The 23,429-nt window shown below is 41.6% G+C and overlaps 1 protein-coding gene and 1 long non-coding RNA gene across 4 annotated transcripts in view; one reads left to right on the forward strand and one right to left on the reverse strand.

The window, feature by feature from the left end:
• LOC115128807 (uncharacterized) overlaps positions 1–14,343 on the reverse strand; it is a 73,009-nt gene extending 58,666 nt beyond the window's left edge. For 2 of the 3 annotated variants that reach the window (XM_065017879.1, XM_065017878.1), the window contains exons 1-14: positions 14,256–14,343; positions 10,167–10,235; positions 9,714–9,738; positions 7,994–8,011; positions 7,721–7,792; positions 7,480–7,616; positions 7,267–7,383; positions 7,131–7,188; positions 7,000–7,047; positions 6,820–6,888; positions 4,468–4,607; positions 3,981–4,112; positions 3,826–3,883; positions 3,489–3,569 (exon numbers count right to left, since the gene is read on the reverse strand). In XM_065017879.1, coding sequence (XP_064873951.1) covers positions 3,489–3,569; positions 3,826–3,883; positions 3,981–4,112; positions 4,468–4,607; positions 6,820–6,888; positions 7,000–7,047; positions 7,131–7,188; positions 7,267–7,383; positions 7,480–7,616; positions 7,721–7,792; positions 7,994–8,011; positions 9,714–9,738; positions 10,167–10,235; positions 14,256–14,282 — 1,051 coding nt within the window. In that variant the 5' untranslated portion in view covers positions 14,283–14,343. Of the gene's footprint in view, positions 1–860; positions 948–3,488; positions 3,570–3,825; positions 3,884–3,980; positions 4,113–4,467; positions 4,608–6,819; positions 6,889–6,999; positions 7,048–7,130; positions 7,189–7,266; positions 7,384–7,479; positions 7,617–7,720; positions 7,793–7,993; positions 8,012–9,713; positions 9,739–10,166; positions 10,236–14,255 lie in introns of those variants that run through there. The other variant, XM_065017880.1, reaches the window with a different exon arrangement.
• A 455-nt stretch (positions 14,344–14,798) lies between these two features.
• Positions 14,799–18,603, forward strand: LOC135571465 (uncharacterized). The gene is made up of 2 exons (XR_010463842.1): positions 14,799–15,914; positions 16,142–18,603. It is a non-coding gene; the product is annotated as an uncharacterized LOC135571465 (long non-coding RNA).
• Positions 18,604–23,429: the final 4,826 nt, after the last annotated feature.

Here is a 23,429-nt window from a genome sequence, read left to right on the forward strand (position 1 = left end):
ATTCAGTTAAGTCTGTACTCGATTGAACTATCATTTATGTATAGGACTACTATAGATGCCACATAGGCAGCTTTCAACTGGAAAAGTTATTTATTTTGGGGCAGTTCCTCTTCTCGCCCAGTGAGCTAGTCAGGTAGTGTGTACGGCACATTCGTCCAGAGCCACGTACCCTGAACCAGCTCACAGGAGATCCTGTGACATTGTACTCTGCAGGTAGTTAAAACCTAGTCTTATTTATGTTTCATAGTGCTTTTAGAGGCCACGTAAAGAGTTGAACATACATTGAGGCCAACGTCAGGGGGAGAGAGAAGTTATGGATTACCATTGAGAGACTAGTTAGATAACACCATATGACTACCTTCTGCAACCCAGCAAATTTAGCAGAACTTTGTTTACAAAGCACTCCAGTAACATCCATAGATCCTGAATACACCCCAGGGTGAATAAACAGCTTCCATCCCCAGGCCATCAGACTGTTAAACAGTCATCACTAGCCGGCCTTCGCACAGCACCCTGCCCTGAACCTTAGACTACTGCTCTATGTACATAGAGTCATTGAACACGGGTCACTTTAATAAAATGTTTACGACCGGTTTTAACAGTTCAACAGTGCATTCGTAAATTTCAGGCCCAATGACTTTTCCCACATTTTGTTACAAAAAAAGTCTCAATCTACACACAATACCCCATAAAGACAAAGCAAAAACAGGTTTAGAAATTTTTGCAAATGTATATAAAAAAAATAAGAAATAACATTTACATAAATATTCAGACCCTTTACTCAGTACTTTGTTGAAGCACCTATGGCAGCGATTACAGCCTCGAGTCGTCTTGGGTATGACGCTACAAGCTTGGCACACCTGTATTTGGAGAGTTTCTCCCATTCTTCTCTGCAGATCCTCTCAAGCTCTGTCAGGTTGGATGGGGAGCGTCGCTGCACAGCTATTTTCAGGTCTCTCCAGATGTTAGATCAGGTTCAAGTCCGGGCTCTGGCTGGGCCATTCCACTTCTGTGTTGTCTTGGCTGTGGGCTTAAGGTGAAAGGTGAACCTTCGCCCCCGTCTAAGGTCCTGAGCAGGTTTTCACCAAGGATCTCTGTACTTTGAAAACCACCACTATGCTTAAAAACATGGAGAATGGTACTCAGTAATGTGTTGTATTGGATTTGCCCCAAGCATAACACTTAGTAGTCAGGACAAAAAGTTAATTGCTTTGCCACATTTTTTGCAGTATTACTTTAGTGCCTTGTTGCAAACAGGATTCATGTTTCAGAATGTTTTATTCTGTACAGGCTTCCTTCTTTTCACTCTGTCAATTAGGTTAGTATTGTAAAGTAACTATGTTGTTGTTGATCCTTCCTCAAGTCTCTCCTATCACAGCCATTAAACTGTAACTGTTTTAAAGTCATTATTGGAATCATGATAAAAATTCCTGAGCGGTTTCCTTCCTCTCCGTCAGAGTTAGGAAGGACGCCTGTATCTTTGTAGTGACAGTGTATCAACACACACCCAATCCAAAGTGTAATTAATAGCTTCACCATGCTCAAAAGGATATTCAACGTCTGCTTTTTTCAATTTTTACACATCTACCAATAGCTGCCCTTCTTTGCGAGGCATTGGAAAACCTCCCTGGTCTTTGTGGTTGAATATGTGTTTAAAATTCACTGCTCAACTGAGATACCTTACAGATAAATGTACATGTGGAGTACAGAGACGAGCTGGACATTAAAAAGAAAAAATGTAAACCCTATTATTGTCTATGCAACTTATTATTTGACTTGTAAAGTTAAGTGGGGCAGCAGGTAGCCTAGTGGTTGGGGCAGTAACCGAAAAGTTGCTAGATTGAATCCCAGAGCTGACAAGGTAAAGTTCTGCCCCTGAACAAGGCAGTTAACCCAGTGTTCCTAGGCCTTCATTGTAAATAAGAATTTGTTCTTAACGGACTTGCCTAGTTAAATAAAAAGTTAAATTAAATAAAAATTAAGCACATTTTTACTCCTGAACTTATTTAGGCTTGCATAACAAAAGGGTTTGAATACTTATCGACTCAATTCTCATTTAATTCAATTTGTACAAGTTTTTTTTATTTAAAAAAAAACATAATTCCACTTTTATATTAAATGGGGTATTGTGTGTAGGCCAGTGACAAAAATCAATTGAATCCATTTGAAAAATTCAGACTGTACAAAAATTGGGATAAAGTCAAGGGGGTTCTGACGATTCTGTGCTTCTACCTTTTGAAGAAGGCATAGCTGCACCTTTTATATTCATATACTACATGGCCAAAAGTATGTGGACAACCCTTAAAATTAGCTGATTAGGCTATTTCAGCCACACCTGTTACTGACAGGTGTATAAAACAGAGCACAGCCATGCAATTGCCACAGAAAAACATTGGAAGTATAATGGCCCGTACTGATGAGCTCAGCGACTTTCAACGTGGCAGTCATAGGATGCCACCTTTCCAACAAGTCAGGTTGTCAAATTTCTGCCCTGCTAGAGCTGCCCCAGTCAACTGTAAGTGTTATTGTGAAGTGGAAACGTCTAGGAGCAACAAAAGCTCAGCCGCAAAGTGGTAGGCCACACAAGCTTACAGAATGGGACCACCGAGTGCTGAACTGCGTAAAAATCGTATGTCCTCGGTTGCAACACTCACTATTGACTTTCAAACTGCCTCTGGAAGCAACGTCAGCACAATAACTGTTTGTAGGGAGCATCATGAAATGGGTTTCCATGGCCAAGCAGCCGCAGATCACCATGCGCAATGTCAAGCGTCGGCTGGACTGGTGTAAAGCTCGCCGCCATTGGATTTTAGACGATTCTGTGCTTCCATTTTTTGCCATCAGTTTGGCAAAGGCCCTTCCTGTTTCAGCATGACAATGCCCCATGCAAAGCAAGATGCATAAAGAAATTGTTTGTTGAGATCTGTGTGGAAGAACTTGACTGGCCTGCACAGAGCCCTGACCTCAACCCCATCGAACACCTTTGGAATGAATTAGAACGGAGACTTTGAGCCAGACATAATCGCCCAACATCAGTGCCCGACCTCACTAATGCTTGTGGATGAATGGAAGCAGCAATGTTCCAACATCTAGTGGAAAGCCTTCCCAGAAGAGAGGAGGCTGTTACAGCAGCAACGGGGGACTCCTCCATATTAATGCAAATTCTTATTTACAAATGTTCGGCAAGCAGATGGCCAAAAGTATGTGGTCATGTAGTGTAAATATTTATATTCTGGACTCAGTCATTGCTCGTTCTGATAAGTCTTAAAATTGTTTGTTCTTTTTGTTTTATTTTTAGATTGTGTGTACTGCATTGGACCTGCGATAACATCTGCAAAACTGTGTATGTGACCGATAAACCTTGATTTGAGGGTGACTGAGCAAGAGGCAGAAGTCATACAAACAGAGGGAGGAATAGAAATGGAACAGAGTTCGAGATGTGCTTCTCAACAAGGCAACATGTGAAAACATTCCTTCCCAGTACGTACCCAGTTTGTCTCCAGGTATAATGCTGGTCTTAAGGCTGCCCTCCTTACGAGCTCTCCTAATGGTCTGTAACTTCCTCAGAGCTACAAACAGCAAACACATGTCAGTGTGTGTGTGTGTGTGTGATAGAGACCCTACAGTGTGTACACACATTTGAGAATCAAAATATGCATGTATGATTGACATTTTTTCAAGGTGTGGGTTGCTGAAAGAGTTGCTGAAATAGCAGTTGGCTGGATTCAACCTCATGCTACAGCAGTATACGTGTTCTGGAGGCAGAGGCTTAGACCACATCTATTCATTATTTTAAAGAGTGCGTTTGTATGCATGTCTACTCACCCTCTGTGTAGACAGAAAACTCAACTGAGGAGAACACTGCTGGTTCCAACACAACTTGCTGTAACAATACGGACAGACCATTAGGTTATCAGTCAGATTGATTCAATTATTGGTTTGGGGGTGCAGTCAACAGATAGGGGTGTGGTATTGTTCACCTGTATCTCCATATTAGCTGACTGACTGATGTCTTGCACCTGATTGGCCAGGTCCAGGATCATGGCGATGAACCTGCAGCTGTACTCTTTATAACAGTCCTTCATCAGGAGGGTGGAGGGGTGAAACACCTTCTACACATACAGAGGTTGTCAAGAAATACCAGTAGAGGGTGTAACACACACGCCAGACTCACACTTGAAGCGGTAATGGTGTATCCTCAAAAAGCATGCATGAAAAAAATGTGTGGTTAGCTAACGTCGAAGCTTGCTTGCATGAGCTTGCCCTCTTCCGATTGGCTATCGTGCGGTCACTTCGCTGTAATTTGCATAATATTGGAAATGCAGAACATTGGTTGCTTGCTCTCTTGTGGTCAACCTTTAAGTCTATGTGCGTCTGTCCTCTTCTCCTTTCATTGAAAATGACTGGTTGCTGGTAGCAGATTCTTACCAAGTGTGAGTCCCCAGATACACAAACACAGTTACTTACGAAGTACCAGTAGAGGTGGTCGAAGCCGAGTGTGTGTTGGATGACCCTCCGTGAGGGGACAGGGAGGCGGCAGAGCTGACAGAGGTAGGATCTCCTTTGGCCATGCCCTTCACAGCAGTACTCCACCAGGTGCTGTAGACCTACAGGTCACAGGTAAAGGATCAGAAGTTAGTGGTAGTCACTGACACACAGGTGCGTTCAACAAGGGAAATAGTTTGTGAACATTGGCCAACATTAGCAAACATATTCCATTTGTTTTGTGTTGGTCGCGATCGTTCGTCAACGTTTGCTAACAGTAGGAGAAGATACTGTACGGCGAACGTAAGTGTCTGTTTTGGGTCTAAACTACCGCTAAAAATAATCAAGTGGCCATGTAGATTTTTAGCTAAGTAGTTTTCAGTTTGAATATTGTCGCTAAAAAGCAACAGTAATCCTTAGAAAATGTAGCTGTTTGTTTCACCGTAACATTTCAGAATGTTCATTCAAAAATCGTTCAACTGAAATTGTTACTCTGGCTACATGTTCACTGCAAACATATGTTTTTGAACTCACCTCAGGTTTATGCTCTGACAAGTGAAGGGTTAAAGTTGATTTTGGGGGTATTCTAAAGACCCCCACCATTGATTAAGCAAATTAATAACGTGCCATTGTACTTATGCTCACTGTCTAGCTGAATATTGAGGCCTCCGTCTGTCTAGCTCTCTGCCAAAACCTGCAGCCCCACATCTGAGAAAAGGGACTATAAAAACTAATTGGATTCAAGCATTTGTCATAAACTTGTTCAATATTTTAATTACCATCACAAACCTACAAAAGGTTTAGTATCATGATACCAAAATGATAACACTGCAGAAGTGACAGATTTTTCCCACTTCTTTTAGGTTTTCGCTCAATTATTATTTATTTTTTTAGAAAAATCAATAAATGTGTTAAGTCCACAACGACGCTTAAACCACACAAAGATTGCTGTTTGAGTTACCTTTTAAATTAAGTGGCATGAGACTAACACTGTTTGGTTAGCAGTGTTTCTGTAGTGCACATGTGATGGAGTATGCAAAACAAATGCCCACTGGATTGATGCAAATAATTATTTTGCCAGGTAGGCATAGGCTAATTTGTACTTAATTTAAAAGGTTTTTGGGAAAGCCCTTCCATCTACCTGAATACTTATTATTTAACTAGGCAAGTCAGTTAAGAAAAAATATATAATTTACAATGACGGCCTACCCCAGCCAAACCCTCCCATAACCCAGACGACGCTGGGCCAATTGTGCGCCACCCTATTAGCATCACTAACGGCTACACAAAGTGTTAGATAAACACGCACGGCACACACACAGACAGGGGCATTCCTTCAGAAAGTTGCTGGGAATACAAATCACTGATGCCTTCTGCTCATCTCTTACGATAAGCTTGGGCAAATGAATACATTTTCTAACAGGTTCAATACATTTAGGTTCTTTTCAAACACATTTGACAGAAAGTAACAAATTCTAATAGTGAACCACTTTACACGTTATAGTATCGAAAAAGTCTCGGTACACCGTGCAACGCTAGTGGTTATGGGTCTCTAGAACCAGAGTTTACTGCGATGTGCACATGCCATTTTGAGGTCACTGACATACTGTGTCACAGCCTTCCTCTTCCCCCCTGCTACAGTGTTTAGCACTGGGTTATATCCTTCCCGTTTGGCCCTGTCCGGGGGTGTCCTCGGATGGGGCCACAGTGTCTCCTGACCCCTCCTGTCTCAGCCTCCAGTGTTTATGCTGCAGTAGTTTATGTGTCGGGGGGCTAGGGTCAGTTTGTTATATCTGGAGTACTTCTCCTGTCCTATTCGGTGTCCTGTGTGAATCTAAGTGTGCGTTCTCTAATTCTCTCCTTCTCTCTTTCTTTCTCTCTCTCGGAGGACCTGAGCCCTAGGACCATGCCCCAGGACCACCTGACATGATGACTCCTTGCTGTCCCCAGTCCACCTGGCCATGCTGCTGTTCCAGTTTCAACTTCCACCTGACTGTGCTGCTGCTCCAGTTTCAACTGTTCTGCCTTATTATTATTCGACCATGCTGGTCATTTATGAACATTTGAACATCTTGGCCATGTTCTGTTATAATCTCCACCCGGCACAGCCAGAAGAGGACTGGCCACCCCACATAGCCTGGTTCCTCTCTAGGTTTCTTCCTAGGTTTTGGCCTTTCTAGGGAGTTTTTCCTAGCCACCGTGCTTCTACACCTGCATTGCTTGCTGTTTGGGGTTTTAGGCTGGGTTTCTGTACAGCACTTTGAGATATCAGCTGATGTACGAAGGGCTATATAAATAAATTTGATTTGATTTGTTTATGATAATGGTTCCTACCCAGCAGAGGGTGTTTCCTGTTGGGGTCTCTGTGGTACTCTTGTATAGTCATCCTTTCTGGTCTGTCAGCTAGAGAGGAAGAGGGATGTAGTGAGAGGAAAAAATGGATAGATTTAGTCAACACAGATGTTAAACTAGATGTAAAGAAGTGATTGAAGAGAAAAGGACATGCACACTCACCTCTGATACACTCAGCCAGCCTGTCAGTCTGAGTCAGGGCCTGCATGACTGAGAGACAGAAAGAAAGTTAGTTAATCGTGTGGAGTAACTTCTTACTGTACCAATGAATAGCAGTGATGTGACAGTTGTACCTTTAGAGTAGCCACTTGTCTTCAACTTCACAGACACACTCTTAGGCATGTCCAGCACCTACACACAAATACACACACGTGAGTAGGCCCGACACGGCACACACACCCATCACAATGAGAAAACCAGTACAGTTACCCGTAGCACTCCAGGTCCATTCTTGTCCATCTCTTTGACAGCTAGCGGCCGTAGGAGGTTCAACATATCCATGTTAGGCATCCAGGAGAAACTCAACACATCAGGGTCTGTGTAGCTCTGATACACACACAAATGAAACAAAACAAATTACAGACTACTCTGGCTGCAGTTTAATTGGTGTGTGTGTGTGTGTGTGTGTGTGTGTGTATTTACATAGTAGTTGGAGAGGTGGTCAGCAGAGAGGAGGTGGTCTATGATCTGTCCTGGGCCACACTTCTCCTCACAACTGTGACAAAGGTAGAAAGTATCCCTCCCCTCTGGACTGACACACAATGTCACCAGGCACAGACCTGGGACATACACAAATGAAGAAGTCAGAAAGAAACAAGTCACCAGGCACAGACCTGGGACATACACAAATGAAGAAGTCAGAAAGAAACACACACACACTTACCGATGATGGGATATGGGGTGTTTGTGGGTTTCCTGGCCAGATGCTCCAGAACCAAGAAAGGGGCAAAGTAGACTACACAAAAGAAAAAGAGCAGAGAGATCAATCTAGTCCATTCACATTGTGAACATTGAAGAGGTAGGGGCTAGGAGAGCAGGCTAGGGATCGAAATGGAATAGGGCCATAACAAAACAGATTCAGACTTGTCTACCAGTGTTTACACTTAAAGTCCACTGTTAACTACTTTGTTAACTGAAGACAGCAGAATTGGCTTACCTTGACCGTGGTACTCATCTGAGAGAGAGAGGGGAAGAGAAAGTGGGAGGGTGAGAGATGTCGTGGAAATAGGAAATATTGGTTAAATAATCTCTCAGATACTGTGAATTCAAATAGACTTTATTACAAAGTAACAAGTAGAGTTGGTTCATGGAGCAACTGCCGGACTCAGTCCACTCCTTTTATACAAGTTTCATAGCCCCTCCACGTTTTGCTAATAACCATATCCCCTCAGCTTTACTCCACCATTGTTTCCAAATCTAAGTTCTTCCCTCTAGGCGGGGTTTCTGTCACGGATCCCCCCAGTACCGATGCTCAATCGATCCACCAGTTCCGGAGGTCTACGTCACCGGCTTTCTAGGCTTCACTGAATGGGACTCATTATCAACCCCGGACTGTCTTGTCTGATTACACACACACCTGGTTCCCATTTCCCCTGATTAGTATATTATATATGTGCCCCCTGATCCCTCTGTCGGTTATTGTTCACGTCTGTATCGTCCAGTGTCGTTCAACAAGGTTACCCTCGCTCTTTTGTTTGGGTACATCCCAGTGTTTTTGTATACGGGTTTGTTTTGGGTGTATTAAACCAATTAATGTATTCCTGTGCCCGTCTCCAAATCCTTTATACCAGCGTGACAGTTTCCCCTCCCTCTAGTTCCTTGGATCAATTATATTGGTGGCGCACCGATACATAATCTCCAAAAACTAATAAATACAGATTACTATAGGCAATTATAAGATTGCTACATGCCATTATCGGACCACAATATTACTACGGGCCATTATAGGTTTAAGTACAGATAACTATAGGCCATTATAGAATTATACCAATAAATACACTTAATCCCAGGATTACAGTGTCTTTGCTCACTCCCTTTAGTGCCATTCAGCCTTTTAACAAGAAACACATTCTCCTAACAGAAAACCCCCATAGAGACAAAGGGGGAAACAGTTAGCCCTTCTCCCAAACTGTTACTTTTTAAATTAAGATTTAAGAGTTATTCTCTCAGAGACACAGAATAGTGACTGGGTTGACAGAAAGCAACCCTATGCTGGTAACCTGGCACAGTGCACAGACCATACCCAAGGTACTCTATCGGTTTGAGCATTGGGCTGGTAACCAATAGGTCGCTAGTTCGAATCCCCTAGCCAACAAGGTGAAGGAATTTTTTTTTTTTTTTAAATCTGCCAATGTGTCCTTCAGTAAGGCACTTAAAGTACCTACCTAGTGTTTCCAGATTTATATGAAATATGATCTATAATTACTTACAATATCAGTTAAATAGTTAACCTTCCAAGAAATTGTAATCATATGCTAAAAGGCAGCTTTTCTGTGCTGGAATGGTGTAGGCGTATACCGGTAATCACATTTTTTTTTTTTACACAAGTAGACCGTTGATTGGCCAGCTCATCCTCAAGGAGATAACATGTTCGATGAGGAAATGGCAAGCATTTTTTTCAACGGTCCGCGTGAGATACAAGTTTGAGGTTTTGAAGTGTTTTTCTCAGATTTATGCATCGGCCACAAATACAAATATAGGGCAAGTAAACATCTTCAGCATCTGTAAAAATATGAACTTTTTAAAACGTGAGATTGTCACTGGACAGTTACTTTGTTACACTGCAACCTTTCTATATCCGTTTTTCACATTTTGGATAAAAATCTATCACCCCAAAAAACGATTCCAAGCATTCAGCAACAAGAGACACACCCTACCTGTCTGGAAGAGCTCTGCCACTTGCTGTAGTTGATGGGACAGACACACAGACAGATAAAACATGTAGTGATTTTAATGCAAATTTAAAAAACAGCAATATGAAAATACTAATGTCTCAAACTTAAAGCACATCCTTGAACAAAAAGTACACTGAGTTTCAGTTCATCACAAGACCTTGATTTCCTGCTGTGGTTTGTACAGGCAGTGTTCCTATGGCAGGGGCAGCAAACAGTCTTCCTGCAGAGCTACTGGCTATTGCTCCAGCCCTGCACTAATACACAAGATAAATAACCTGCTCATTGTGGCCATGAACTGAAAGAGATGTATTAAAGCAGGGCTGGAGCAAAAGCCTGCACCCTCAGTAGCTCTCAAGGAGGGTTGGCCTGCATAGCTTAGAAATGCAGTTTGTACAAAACACATCTTGAACAATTATGAGCTGCATGACACCGCACCTGTTGATGTTGCTTCCTGCGGACATGCTGCTTGAAGCGGCGGATGGTGTCAAACTTCACACCACAGTCCTACAGCCGAAAATAACTATTTATCAAAGCCACGACTTACAAAAACTGTATACAAGTCATATATGGATAGAATAATCACCTAACCACCTTGACAAAAAAAAAATGTGTCAAAACACATTCACATACCAGTCACCCATATGGAACGTGATCAGGGCCAGTTTGAAAATGCAATACTAAATAGGAATGTGAAAATTACAAATGCATTTTTCTATCAGTGTGCATGATTCATACCACAATTAAATTGCAAAGTTGAAATAAAACTAGAAAATGGTTCAGAAATTCTAAAATGGTCATTGGAAGAAGCCAAATAAACAGAAAATCCTAAATGCACTGTGCAAAATGAAGTCGAAAGTGGATGTTTTCATTTTTCAAATAACCAATTTAACATTCTCACGTAACATCGTCCATGTTAATTTTCAGTGTATGGAAATTGACTCAGAACAAATGCAACTATTCAGGTCTAAGGCAAGGATAGGCCTACTCATCATGTGTAAATATGTGTATGAACATAACAAGATTCAACAACTAAGACAAACTGAACAAGTTCCACAGACATTCCATTTCTGTTAGTCACATAATGTGCCCTTGAACAAAAGGGGGGCGGGGTCAAAATCAAAAGTAACAGTCGGTATCTGGTGTGGCCACCAGCTGCATTATGTACTGCAGTGCATCTCCTCCTCATAGACTGCACCAGATTTGCCAGTTGCTGTGAGATGTTACCCCACTCTTCCACCAAGGCACCTGCAAGTTCCTGGACCGTTCTGAGATCCGGGCTCGTCGCTGGCCATGGCAGAACAGTGACATTCCTGTCTTGCAGGAATTCACGCACAGAACGAGCAGTATGGCTGGTGGCATTTCCATGCTGGAGGGTCATGTCAGGATGAGCCTGCAGGAAGGGTACCACATGAGGGAGGAGGATGTCTTCCCTGTAACGCACAGAGTTGAGATTTCCTGTAATGACGAACAAGCTCAGTTCGATGATGCTGTGACACACCGCCCCAGACCATGACGGACCCTCCACATCGATCCCCCTCCAGAGTGCAGGCCTCAGTGTAACGCTCATTCCTCCAATGATAAACGCAAATCCGACCATCACCCCTGGTGAGACCAAACCGCGACTAGTCAGTGAAGAGCACTTTTTGCCAGTCCAGCGACGGTGTGTTTGTGCCCATAGGCGACGTTGTTGCCAGTGATGTCTGGTGAGGACCTGCCTTACATACAAAAGGCCCTCAATCCAGCCCTCAGTCCAGCCTATTGTGGGCAGTCTGAGCACTGATGGAGGGATTGTGCATTACTGGTGTAATTGCCATCCTGCCATCCTGTACCTGTCCCGCAGGTGTGATGTTCAGATGTACCGATCCTGTGCAGGTGTTACACGTGGCCTGCAACTGCGAGAAAGATCAGTTGTCCGTTCTGTCTCCCTGTAGCGCTGTCTTAGGCGTCTCACGGTACAGACATTGCAATTTATTGCCCTGGCCACATCTGCAGTCCTCATGCCTCCTTGCAGCACGTTCACACAGATGAGCAGGGACCCTGGGCATCTTTCTTTTGGTGCTTTTCAGAGTCAGTAGAAAGGCCTCTTCAGTGTCCTAAGTTTTCATAACTGTGACCTTAATTGCCTACCGCCTGTAAGCTGTTAGTGTCTTAACAACCGTTCCACAGGTGCATGTTCATTAATTGTTTATGGTTCATTGAACAAGCATGGGAAACAGTGTTTAAACCCTTTACAATGAAGATATTTGGATTTTTACAAATTATCTTTGAGACAGGGTCCTTCTTTTTTTGCATAGAGAGCTCTAATTCCACGTGAATTCACAATGCAGCGGTGCTGCTGCCAGCAACAGTTTGGGTCTCACTGAGCATCCCTTTCAGATGGTTAAGGATTGCACCTGTGCCACAAATATTGTATCTCAATTCCAAATCGTAAAGTTTGTATTTCGTTCTCAAAGTACTGCCATTCAGGACTTCGCTGCTGTCGCTTGCCTTTCTCTGCTATTTTTCCAACTGTTAGCCACAATGATGTAGTGGTGGCGAGTCGACTCCAAAAATGTATTAACATTTACATTTACATTTAAGTCATTTAGCAGACGCTCTTATCCAGAGCGACTTACAAATTGGTGCTTTCACCTTATGACATCCAGTGGAACAGCCACTTACCCACGCGAATGTACAAAATATACCCCAAAATGTACATGCACAAATTCACGCAAAATTTGACTTTTAAAAACATGTATTTAAAAAAAATTGAGAATGTGCTCACCTCCCCACAAACTTTAGACCATGTGTTAGTGAGAAGAGCGAAAATCAGAAGACCGGGTTCATATTCCTGAAGGAGCCATACAACAATTGATAATGCGCATTTCTCATTTAAATTGGACCTAGTAGGCCAGTAAATAGATAGGCTATATGTATTTCAAGTTTTGCAATATCATAGGCAACGTGAGTTATTATACCGGTATACAGTCGAGTTTAACAGGCGAACAGTTTATATTTTATATTGAAGTAGGACCTACTGTAAGTACTATTATTGCATTTTTTTGTAGCCTGCCTTAGACAATGTTTCAGAATTCGCTGGTAATCAATCATAGTTGATGCAAAACATTGTTGAATTAAAACGTTCTGCTGACACGTTCACAAGAATTTGCCATTGTTCTCTCTTTCAGAAACTGACAGTCCTTTTCCAGATACAGCATAAATTACTGCTAAAGATTAAAACGTCCTGCCAACAAAGTAAATAGACTTGTAGCTTATGTAAATTATTTGACAGTATGCTTAGGCTACAATATTGCTGTGCAATAGCAGTGCGACATCATTGCCTTTTTTAATCTCTGAGCCTATACAAAGGCAGGACATTGAATCCCAATAATCTATTGATAAACTAAGATATTTACTTATTTCGCATGCCATGGCCTAATGTCAATAGTTCCAAATTATACAACAAATAAAGGGTGTTATTGTTGCCATAAAAAGTGTTTAGGCAGAGTTATTCACAAACACAGTTTTATGACTGGTCTGATTTATAAAATGAGAATATGCGTATGCCAAGTTTATAATTCTGAAAATGTGTGCGCACAGTCATTTCAGAAATGGCACACACATATATTCAGTGTAAAATTTACACAACAGTTTTAAATGAGGCCAAAGGGCACCAAAACAGCAGAAAAGTTGAGCCCTGTGCTTCAACGCTCTTAGTGTCAGTTTCTGCAACTACTATGTCGTTTACTTTATGGATCTACATATTACAAAATAGGCTTTTCAGCTAGGGATTTTTTTAAAGATTAAGGATCCCAATTTCATTTAAACCCCTACTCATCATGAATATGTAGGGTCTGAACCACCTCGGTTACAATTAAACATCCTTTGACCTCCGCCATCTATTGCATCTTGCCTATGCCGCTCTGCCATTGCTCATCCATATATTTATATATTCTTATTTCATTCCTTACTTAGATTTGTGTGTATTAGGTAGTTGTTGCAGAATTGTTAGATTACGTGTTAGATATTGTTGTGGAACTGTGCCTGAGACCAGAGAAATTGCATTGGCTCCCTAAGCTAAATTGCCTAGATTTAGCAGGTTCAGGTGCTATTCTGGTGTACAGGAGAGCAGTTTGAACCTTGTCAGTTACAGTAGTCTAAACATCAATGCACAGAGAGCGTTACACCGCTATGATGTTTCATTGCATGGTGGTGGTGTTGTTCTCCTGGTTCACGCTTCCAGAAACCAATTTGCATACACTTTGAAAATGAAGAGAAAATGCTAAATTGGGAAGTTGTAAAATAAAAAAGCCATTTTCCATTTAAAAGTCTGTTCACCATTTTAATTTAGAATTTATATTTACCTTTTCCAATCAGCTATCTTCATTTTAACATTGCAATTTCATTGTGGCATGAATCATGCACACGGATATGAAAATACACATGCATTTCAATTGAGCATTTAAATTTTGCAATTTTAAAAACGAGCACTGATCATCCTCCATACACCCCGACCATTCAACAGTTGTGGCAAGACAAACCCACCTGACAAGCGAGCCGATAAGGCAACATTTATCTTGCTTGGTTTGCGTTTCGTTTCGTCGACCCAGTCCGTCAAAATTGCTGTGTTCTCTATCGTGTGAATCTGTAACACAACACAACGGAAGCTGTAAATAACCGGCTGGGAGAAAATGTTTGATCTTGATGGTAAAGAAGTTGCCTCTGCCGCGTGGTAGACGAAAACCTGAGATAAGTTGAAGCAGCACTTTCTGTTATTAAGAATATACGGTTAGCTAGAAGGATGGTCGCCTGGAAGTTAACTTCGCAATACCTACAAACTTCAAAGCCAACTAATAACGGTCAAACCAAGCTATAAAATGAGACGTGATTTGCTTAGCAGCGAAATTCGCTGTGGAATGTGATGCCTTCTACACCACGCACAATCGATAAAAAAAGGACTAACCATCATCCACAAAACAGCCTATTTTTACCTATAATACTTCTGCTAAAACATCCCGTCTTCGACCGTGAAGAGCTGAAAACTTTCCGTTCTCTTGTTTAGAGGTGTGTCTCAACAATTTATGCGAAATTGCGGGAACGGCGCGCGAAGTCTTCACTGCAGTTGCGCAAAGGACTTATCCAGTTTAAACAGCGACTGCCTTTAAGTAAAAACATTCAGCACCATGAGTTTGTTGATCATATATTTTATCATTTTTCCTACTGCCACAAAGTAACAAACGGCCAGGTTAAGATAAGCTGATCTAACGGTACACTTCTGTAATGCTTTTAATACAAATACAACATATTAACAATTTTACTCACCTCTATATTTCCTTCTTTGTACTTGAACTATAATATTCGTGCGGAATTTCTTACAACTTCTGAATAGAGAAAAACTTACAGATGCATATGGTACGATCCTGTTGTGTTCCGCCTAAAGCCGCCCCTCTACAAAATGTGTGGGTTAAATTAGTGTTCCGCGTTGCCACTGTCTAATAACGGATGTCAAAAAAGAACGATAGCAAAAATGTGTTATGTCAAAATTATTTCATACTCCACATTTAGGGGGGCCACAAGGGCGTCCAAAATTGTTGTCACAGGGGCACTGGCCCCCGCCAGAACCGCTAGTGGGACCAGCTCGGCTTGTTACTTTGTAATAAAGTATATTTTTAATTCACAAGCTCCGGTTTCTAAGATATATTTTTAATAATGTGTATTTCCACAACAAAGATCACTGACGTCATGATTTGACCTGGTATTTTCCGAGTTCCCAGTTATCTTGAACGCACCATAACTGTTACCTACTCATGTCGCTGACTCAGGCCGTTTTCAAATGGATTCGTTAAACCACACTCCGTAAACACATTGTAACGTAAAACGGTTAGACATAAGTGGTAGTTACCTAGCAAGTCAGTTATTTTAAGTAAATTAATTAATAAGCGTGGTCCCCATTGCTTTTGCTCTTTAGTTTTCTCCAAAATGAAGAGAAAGAAGGACATCATGTCCTTCTTCCAAAGAAAAGACAAGGCAGACAGTGAGACAAAGCCAGATGGTTCAGCAGTAGAGAGAGCAGAGAGCCTGCAGAGAGAGAGCAGGAAGACTTGTCCATTGGATAGCCTGAGAGTGAAGGCATAGTAGAGCAGGAGAGTGAGAGTGAGACACCAACAGAGGAGCCGCGTGTGTCCACAAGCAGTGGACCGTCAGGTTTGCATTGTTGAATACATCTGTGGTTACTTGTAAAGCAGTGCAATTAGTCAGTTTATATGGTGTATAGAAATTAGTCGGTTTGTGATTGAAATTAATTCTTATTTAACATGCTGTTGGGCTTGTGATATAGATATCAGATGGATTTCAGAAGATGCCTGATGGCAATGGTATATCTAAAATTACCCAAATAGATACTTTTAATTTTTTTTTTAATTCTTTGGCAGACATCACCAAATCCCGGGAGGAACCACCGGTGCAACCAATGATGAACATATACCCAATAACTCTAATGGGGGACCAGAGGAGGAGCTTCAAGGCGGCCTGGTACCATATCCACCCCTGGCTTGAATATTTTAAAAAATCAGACTCTGTGTTTTGTTACGCCTGCAGGCATTTTAGCCCTCCCAAAGTCTGAGACTGCATTTGATTCACAATTGGGTTTTAACAACTGGAAGAAGGAAACTTACAAAGAGGGGGATTTGCAATTCATGCAAGGTCTGAGCGGCACAAACAAGCAATGATTACATGGAGAGACTATCAGAAAGCTGTAAAAAGTAATACAACACTGGTATATGCCCTAAACAAGGAACACAACAAACAGGTTCAAGAAAATCGGGACTATATTAAAACAATAGGAGAAGTACTACTACTTACAGCCGCACAAAACATTGCACAGAGGACATGATGAGTCTGCAGAGTCAGATAACAAAGGGAACTTCATGGCAATCCTAGAAACAATAGCTAAGCATGACGCAACTGTGAAAAAAAGGGTGACTTCCATTCATAATGCAAAATATACAAGCAAAGGAATTCAGAATGAGGTTCTGAGTTGTTTGGCAGAAATGGTTCGAACAAAAATTACAGAAGAAGTGAGACAGTGAGGTCTTCAGCATAATGGCAGACGAAACAAAAGATGTAAAAAATATATATTTAAAAAAAGGAGCAGATATGTCTAGTACTCAGGTACTATTTCAGAGGAGCTGTCCATGAGAGCTTTCTCCACTTTGAATCTGCTGATTGACTAGATGCAGCAGGGCTTACTGACAGAATCATACACATATTAGAAAGTCATGGTCTTGAATACAAAACCAACCTAGTAGGCCAAGCATATGACGGTGCTTCCATTATGAGTGGCAAGCATTCAGGCGTCCAGGCACGCATTGAAGAACAAGCAAAGCCTTTTACATCCACTGCAGTGCACACTGTCTAAACTTAGTTTTAGTGGACACAGTCAAAGCTGTCCCTGAGGTCGGACAGTTCTTCTCCTTACTAGAAAGACTTTACGTCTTCACATCTGGGTCATATGTGCATCAAAAATGGCTTAGCATACAAAAAGAGATGTACCCAGGTGCACCTGGAGAGCTTCAGAGACTAAGTGACACTAGCTGGGCATGTCGATATATGGCTCTACATACTATTATGGATAGATTACCTGCCATTAAGCGAGTCCTGCAAGATATAGTCCAAGAACACAATGGTGACAGATCTGTTGAGGCACGAGGTCTGCTTGCACAGATAGATTTACAATTCATTGTGTGCCGTGTTACACTCCATAAAGTGTTTGGAGAAGCAGAATTTCTATCAGATATGCTACAGTCTTCATCACTTGACCTGTTAAAGGCTGTTGATTTAGTTGAAGCCTTAGTTCAAACTTTGAATGACTACAGGGATGAGTCATTTTTTGATGACCTATGGAATGAAGTGTTGAACACAGCTGAGCAATGTGATACTGCAATACACCCCCCTGCAAAACGACCAAAAAAGCTAAGCTTCAATTTAATGGAGTCTGTGTACTCAGTACAGTGGGTCAGAGGTCAGATTCAGAACAAGAAAAAGGCAGTTTTGGTACAACCCTGTTTTAGCTCATATGCTCAGTGAGCTTAACAGAAGGTTCCCTATCAAACACTGTGACATAATGAATGGCATCCAAACTTCTCAAAGACAAGTTCCGGTTTCCATTTGCTAGAATGTATGAATCAAATATTCATGACTTGGACATGAACTACAGCAGCTCAGAAGAATTTTAGAAAGGAAAATACAGTGGCGTGCAGAGACCCTCCAGTGTAGTACATTTTTACATTTACATTTAAGTCATTTAGCAGACGCTCTTATCCAGAGCGACTTACAAATTGGTGCTTTCACCTTATGACATCCAGTGGAACAGCCACTTTACAATAGTGCATCTAGGTCTTTTAAGGGGGGGGGGGAGGGGGAGAAGGATTACTTTATCCTATCCTAGGTATTCCTTAAAGAGGTGGGGTTTCAGGTGTCTCCGGAAGGTGGTGATTGACTCCGCTGTCCTGGCGTCGTGAGGGAGTTTGTTCCACCATTGGGGGAAGAGCTGGCATTATTCATTGAGCCTTATAAATAACTTTTCTTTGCGCTCTTTAAACTGTGCAAGATAACTGTTTCAATCCCTGTTAGTACTGCTTCTTGTGAAATACATTTTTTCTGCACTAAAACTGGTGAAAACGTATCTCAGGTCTACAATGTCAGATGACAGATTAAACAATTTAGATGTATTAAGTATTGAGTCAAGGAGGGCAAAGGCTTTGAGTCTAGATTAATTTGCTGATCTTTTTGCAAAAAAACACAAAAACCGGAGAATACAGTTGATGTGACCTGATACTGAATATGTAATGCAAATGAAAATTATAATGGAAATGCAAATAAATTGTTGAATGATTATGATGGTCTTTTGCCTGCTAATGCCTGCAATGCAGTGAAGAAAACGATATGACAACAATAACGTCTAATGTAACTGGCCCCAGCTTGGCCCCCCCAGTTGAAATGGTCTAGAACCGCCACTGGCTGCCTGGTACATGGAGCAACGGCTGAACTCAGCCTCGGCATCATCATATATACTGTTTCCTTCTTACACCGTTTCACAGTCCCTCCTCTTTTATGCTAATAGCCAACTCCTTTTGGCTTTACGCCACTATTATTCCCAAATCTAAACTCTGCTCTAGGCAAGGTTTCCCCTCTAATTCCTTGGACCAATTATATTGGTGGCGTGACAGTGACTGTTTCTTGAAAAAATTATATGAACACATACTTATTTACAATCATGAGTATATTCACTACAGTGATTATGATACAACTATTACATTTACATTACATTTAAGTCATTTAGCAGACGCTCTTATCCAGAGCGACTTACAAATTGGTGCATTCACCTTATGACATCCAGTGGAGCAGCCACTTTACAATAGTGCATCTAAATCTTTTAAGGGGGGGGGGTGAGAAGGATTACTTTATCCTATCCTAGGTATTCCTTAAAGAGGTGGGGTTTCAGGTGTCTCCGGAAGGTGGTGATTGACTCCGCTGTCCTGGCGTCGTGAGGGAGTTTGTTCCACCATTGGGGGGCCAGAGCAGCGAACAGTTTTGACTGGGCTGAGCGGGAACTGTACTTCCTCAGTGGTATTACATCAAATTGTATTAGGCATCCGGGCATGCATCTGGGTGAGGTTATATCCTTCCTGTCTGGCCCTGTCCGGGGGTGTCCTCGGATGGGGCCACAGTGTCCCCTGACCCCTCCTGTCTCAGCCTCCAGTATTTATGCTGCAGTAGTGTATGTGTCGGGGGGCTAGGGTCAGTTTGTTATATCTGGAGTACTTCTCCGGTCCTATTCGGTGTCCTGTGTGAATCTAAGTGTGCGTTCTCTAATTCTCTCCTTCTCTCTTTCTTTCTCTCTCTCAGAGGACCTGAGCCCTAGGACCATGCCCCAGGACTACCTGACATGATGACTCCTTGCTGCCCCCAGTCCACATGCTGCTGCTCCAGTTTCAACTGTTCTGCCTTACTATTATTCGACCATGCTGGTCATTTATGAACATTTGAACATCTTGGCCATGTTCTGTTATAATCTCCACCCAGCACAGAAGAGGACTGGCCACCCCACATATGCTCTTTCTAATTCTCTCTTTCTTTCTCTCTCTCGGAGGACCTGAGCCCTAGGACCGTGCCCCAGGACTACCTGACATGATGACTCCTTGCTGTCCCCAGTCCACCTGACTGTGCTGCTGCTCCAGTTTCAACTGTTCTGCCTTATTATTATTCGACCATGCTGGTCATTTATGAACATTTGAACATCTTGGCCATGTTCTGTTATAATCTCTACCCGGCACAGCCAGAAGAGGACTGGCCACCCCACATAGCCTGGTTCCTCTCTAGGTTTCTTCCTAGGTTTTGGCCTTTCTAGAGAGTTTTTCCTAGCCACCGTGCTTTTACACCTGCATTGCATGCTGTTTGGGGTTTTAGGCTGGGTTTCTGTACAGCACTTTGAGATATCAGCTGATGTACGAAGGGCTATATAAATAAATTTGATTTGATTTGATCTGGATTACAAGGTGTGTATTTTCTTTGTATGCCTGTTTTTCCTCATACTACAGGATATAGGTGTGTTTACAGATTTGCTTTAAGCCCTTAATGATTCTGTTTTGCCATCTTAATATTTCATAACATGTTACTGGAAAATTACCCATATCTTCATGTCGTTATGTCGGAGCTCTTGAAAGACGCCTGAGTTTGCAAATTTCAATTTTGAGTTGGAGGACAGTTCATAACAATTTTTTTGAGTTCCCAGTGGTCTTGAAAGCACTGAAGTCGGAGAGTTCCGAGTTGTTTGGAACATGACATTATTCTAGTGTCAAAATTGACAACAAAGTGTAAATTGGATAATTTTGGTCTTGTCTAAAACGGAGGTTAGCACATCTGTTCGTCACAACATGTAAATGAAGGGCAGGTTTTGATTTGATAATGTACATTTGATCACTAACATAGGGTGAACAGATGTGGTTTGTGCTCTCTATCCAATAGCATAAACAGTGAGACAGACCTGCTCAGAATCCAGACTTTGTGTATAACACGTCGCCCATTTTATTACTTGCGAAATACTGCTTCAAACACCTTATGCCTCGTTTTTAAAAAACCGGGCGCTGGAAATGCTGAAATCTCAGACTTCTGACTTCAGTGCGTTCAAAACAACTGGGAATGAGCTCATACTGGGAAAAATCGATTTGAACGGTCATCCGACTCGGAATTCCAGCTCGGGAACTCGGGCCTCTATATAGCTCTGACTTTCCGAGCTGAAAATCACTGGCGTCATGATTTGGCCTCGTATTTTTCTGGGTTCCCAGTTGTTTTGAACGCGGTATTATGCCCCATAATACCGCGTTGTAATAAATATATAAGACAAATTCTTCATTCACAAAACCAACTTGCACCGAGAGGAAAGTTTTCTGGAACATGCTTTTTCCTGACATTGTCTGGAAAAATGCATGGTTACGGCCTTACAAATACTGTATACCAAATAAAGTTAAGGAAGTGCACTTCAAAATTTTACATAAGATTAATCCATGTAATTCTATGATTTCCATATTGGTGGCTATTGATGATATCTGCGTTTTCTGTGAAAAAGAAGGTGAGACCCCCCAAGACTCCAAAAAACAGCCAATAATTTCAGGTCCAGTACCATCTTTGGGCCGCGAGTGTGAAAGATTCAGCAGACTGCTGGCATTACACATCTGGCTAAAAGACTACTGTAGCTCTGCTGGAGTCACTTTTATTGATAACTTTGACACCTTCTGGAAACAGAAGATACTCTACAGGAATGATGGAGTCCATCCAAATCATCCTAGCTCCTGCACTCTGTCCATGCATTTCAAGGTTGCATTGAAACAATGACTGGCAAATTATCCAAGACCAGCTCAGTTAATGAGTCGTCATAATGCTGCATCAAATGTACATCACCCTGCACTATTAGCTCCAATGTAAATAACATGAGTAAGTCTATCTCTGATAAGCTTCCCAGTAAAGCATTAAAAACAATCAAGCAAAACAGAAGTGCTAAAAATAGCCCATATTAACATATGTAGCCTAAGAAACAAGGCCCATGAAGTCAATAACTTTCTTGTAACAGATGGCATTCATATTCTGACTATCTCTGAAACTCACTTAGATAGTACCTTTGATGATACAGTGGTAGCAATACAGGGATATAATATCTACCGAAAAGACAGAAATACCAACGGAGATGGTGTTGCGGTCTTTATTCAGAACCACATTCCTGTAAAGCTTAGAGACAATCTAATGTTAAATACTGTTGAAGTAATATGGCTACAGGTTCATCTGCCTCGCCTAAAGCCCATTCTTGTGGGAAGCTGCTATAGATCACCAAGTGTTAACAGTCAGTATCCGGATAATATTTGGGAAATGCTTGATAATGTATGTGATATCAACAGAGAAGTATATTTTCTGGGTGATTTAAATATTGACTGGCTGCCCACTCAAGCTGCCCACTCAGGAAAAAATGTCAAACTGTAACCAGTGCCTGCAACCTGGATCAGGTTGTCAGTCAACCTACCAGGGTAGTTACAAACAACACAGGTATTGAATCATCAACATGTATTGATCACATTTTACTAACGCTGCAGATATTTGCTTTAAAGCAGTATCCAAATCCGTAGGATGTAATGATCACAATATAATAGCCATATCTAGGAAAACCAAAGTTCCAAAGGCTGGGCCTAATATAGTGTATAAGAGGTCAAACAATAAGTTTTGTAGTGATTCATATGTTGATGATGTAAAGAATATTTGCTGGTCTGTGGTGTGTAATGAGGAGCAACCAGAAGCCGCATTTATGAAACTACTTATTCCAGTTACTAATAAGCACGCACCCATTAAGAAAATGACTGTAAAAACTGTTAAATCCCCTTGGATTAACGAGGAATTGAAAAATTGTATGGTTGAGAGGAATGAGGCGAAAGGTATGGCAATTAAGTCTGGCAGCCCAACTGATTGGCAAATGTGCCGCAAATTAAGAAATCATGTGAATAAAATAAAGAAAAAGAAACTACACTATGATACAAAGATAAATAATATAAAGAATGATAGTAAAAAGCTTTGGGGCACCCTTAAATGAAATTTTGGGGGGGAAAAAGCCAATTCGGCTCCTTCATTTATTGAATCAGATGGCTCATTCATCACAAATCCCACTGATATTGCAAACTACTTTAATGACTTTCATTGGCAAGATAAGCAAACTTAGGGATGACATGCCAGCAACAAACGCTGACACTACACATCCAAGTATAACGGACCAAATTATAAAAGACAAGAATTGTACTTTTGAATTCTGTAAAGTCAGTGTGGAAGAGGTGACAAATGTATTGTTGTCTATCAATAATGACAAGCTACCAGGGTCTAACAATCTAGATGGAAAATTACTGAGGATAATAGCAGACGATATTGCCACTCCTATTTGCCACATCTTCAATTTAAGCCTACTAGAGAGCGTTTGCCCTCAGGTCTGAAGGGAAGCAAAAGTCATTCCGCTACCCAAGAATAGTAAAGCCCCCTTTACTGGCTCAAATAACCGGCCAATCAGCCTGTTACCAACCCTTAGTAAACATCTGGAAAAAATTGTGTTTGACCAAATATAATGCTATTTTACAGAAAACTAATTGACAACAGATTTTCAGCATGCTTATAGGGAAGGACACTCAACAA

Source organism: Oncorhynchus nerka, linkage group LG4 (assembly GCF_034236695.1).
Source record: "Oncorhynchus nerka isolate Pitt River linkage group LG4, Oner_Uvic_2.0, whole genome shotgun sequence".
Lineage (NCBI taxonomy): Eukaryota > Metazoa > Chordata > Actinopteri > Salmoniformes > Salmonidae > Oncorhynchus > Oncorhynchus nerka.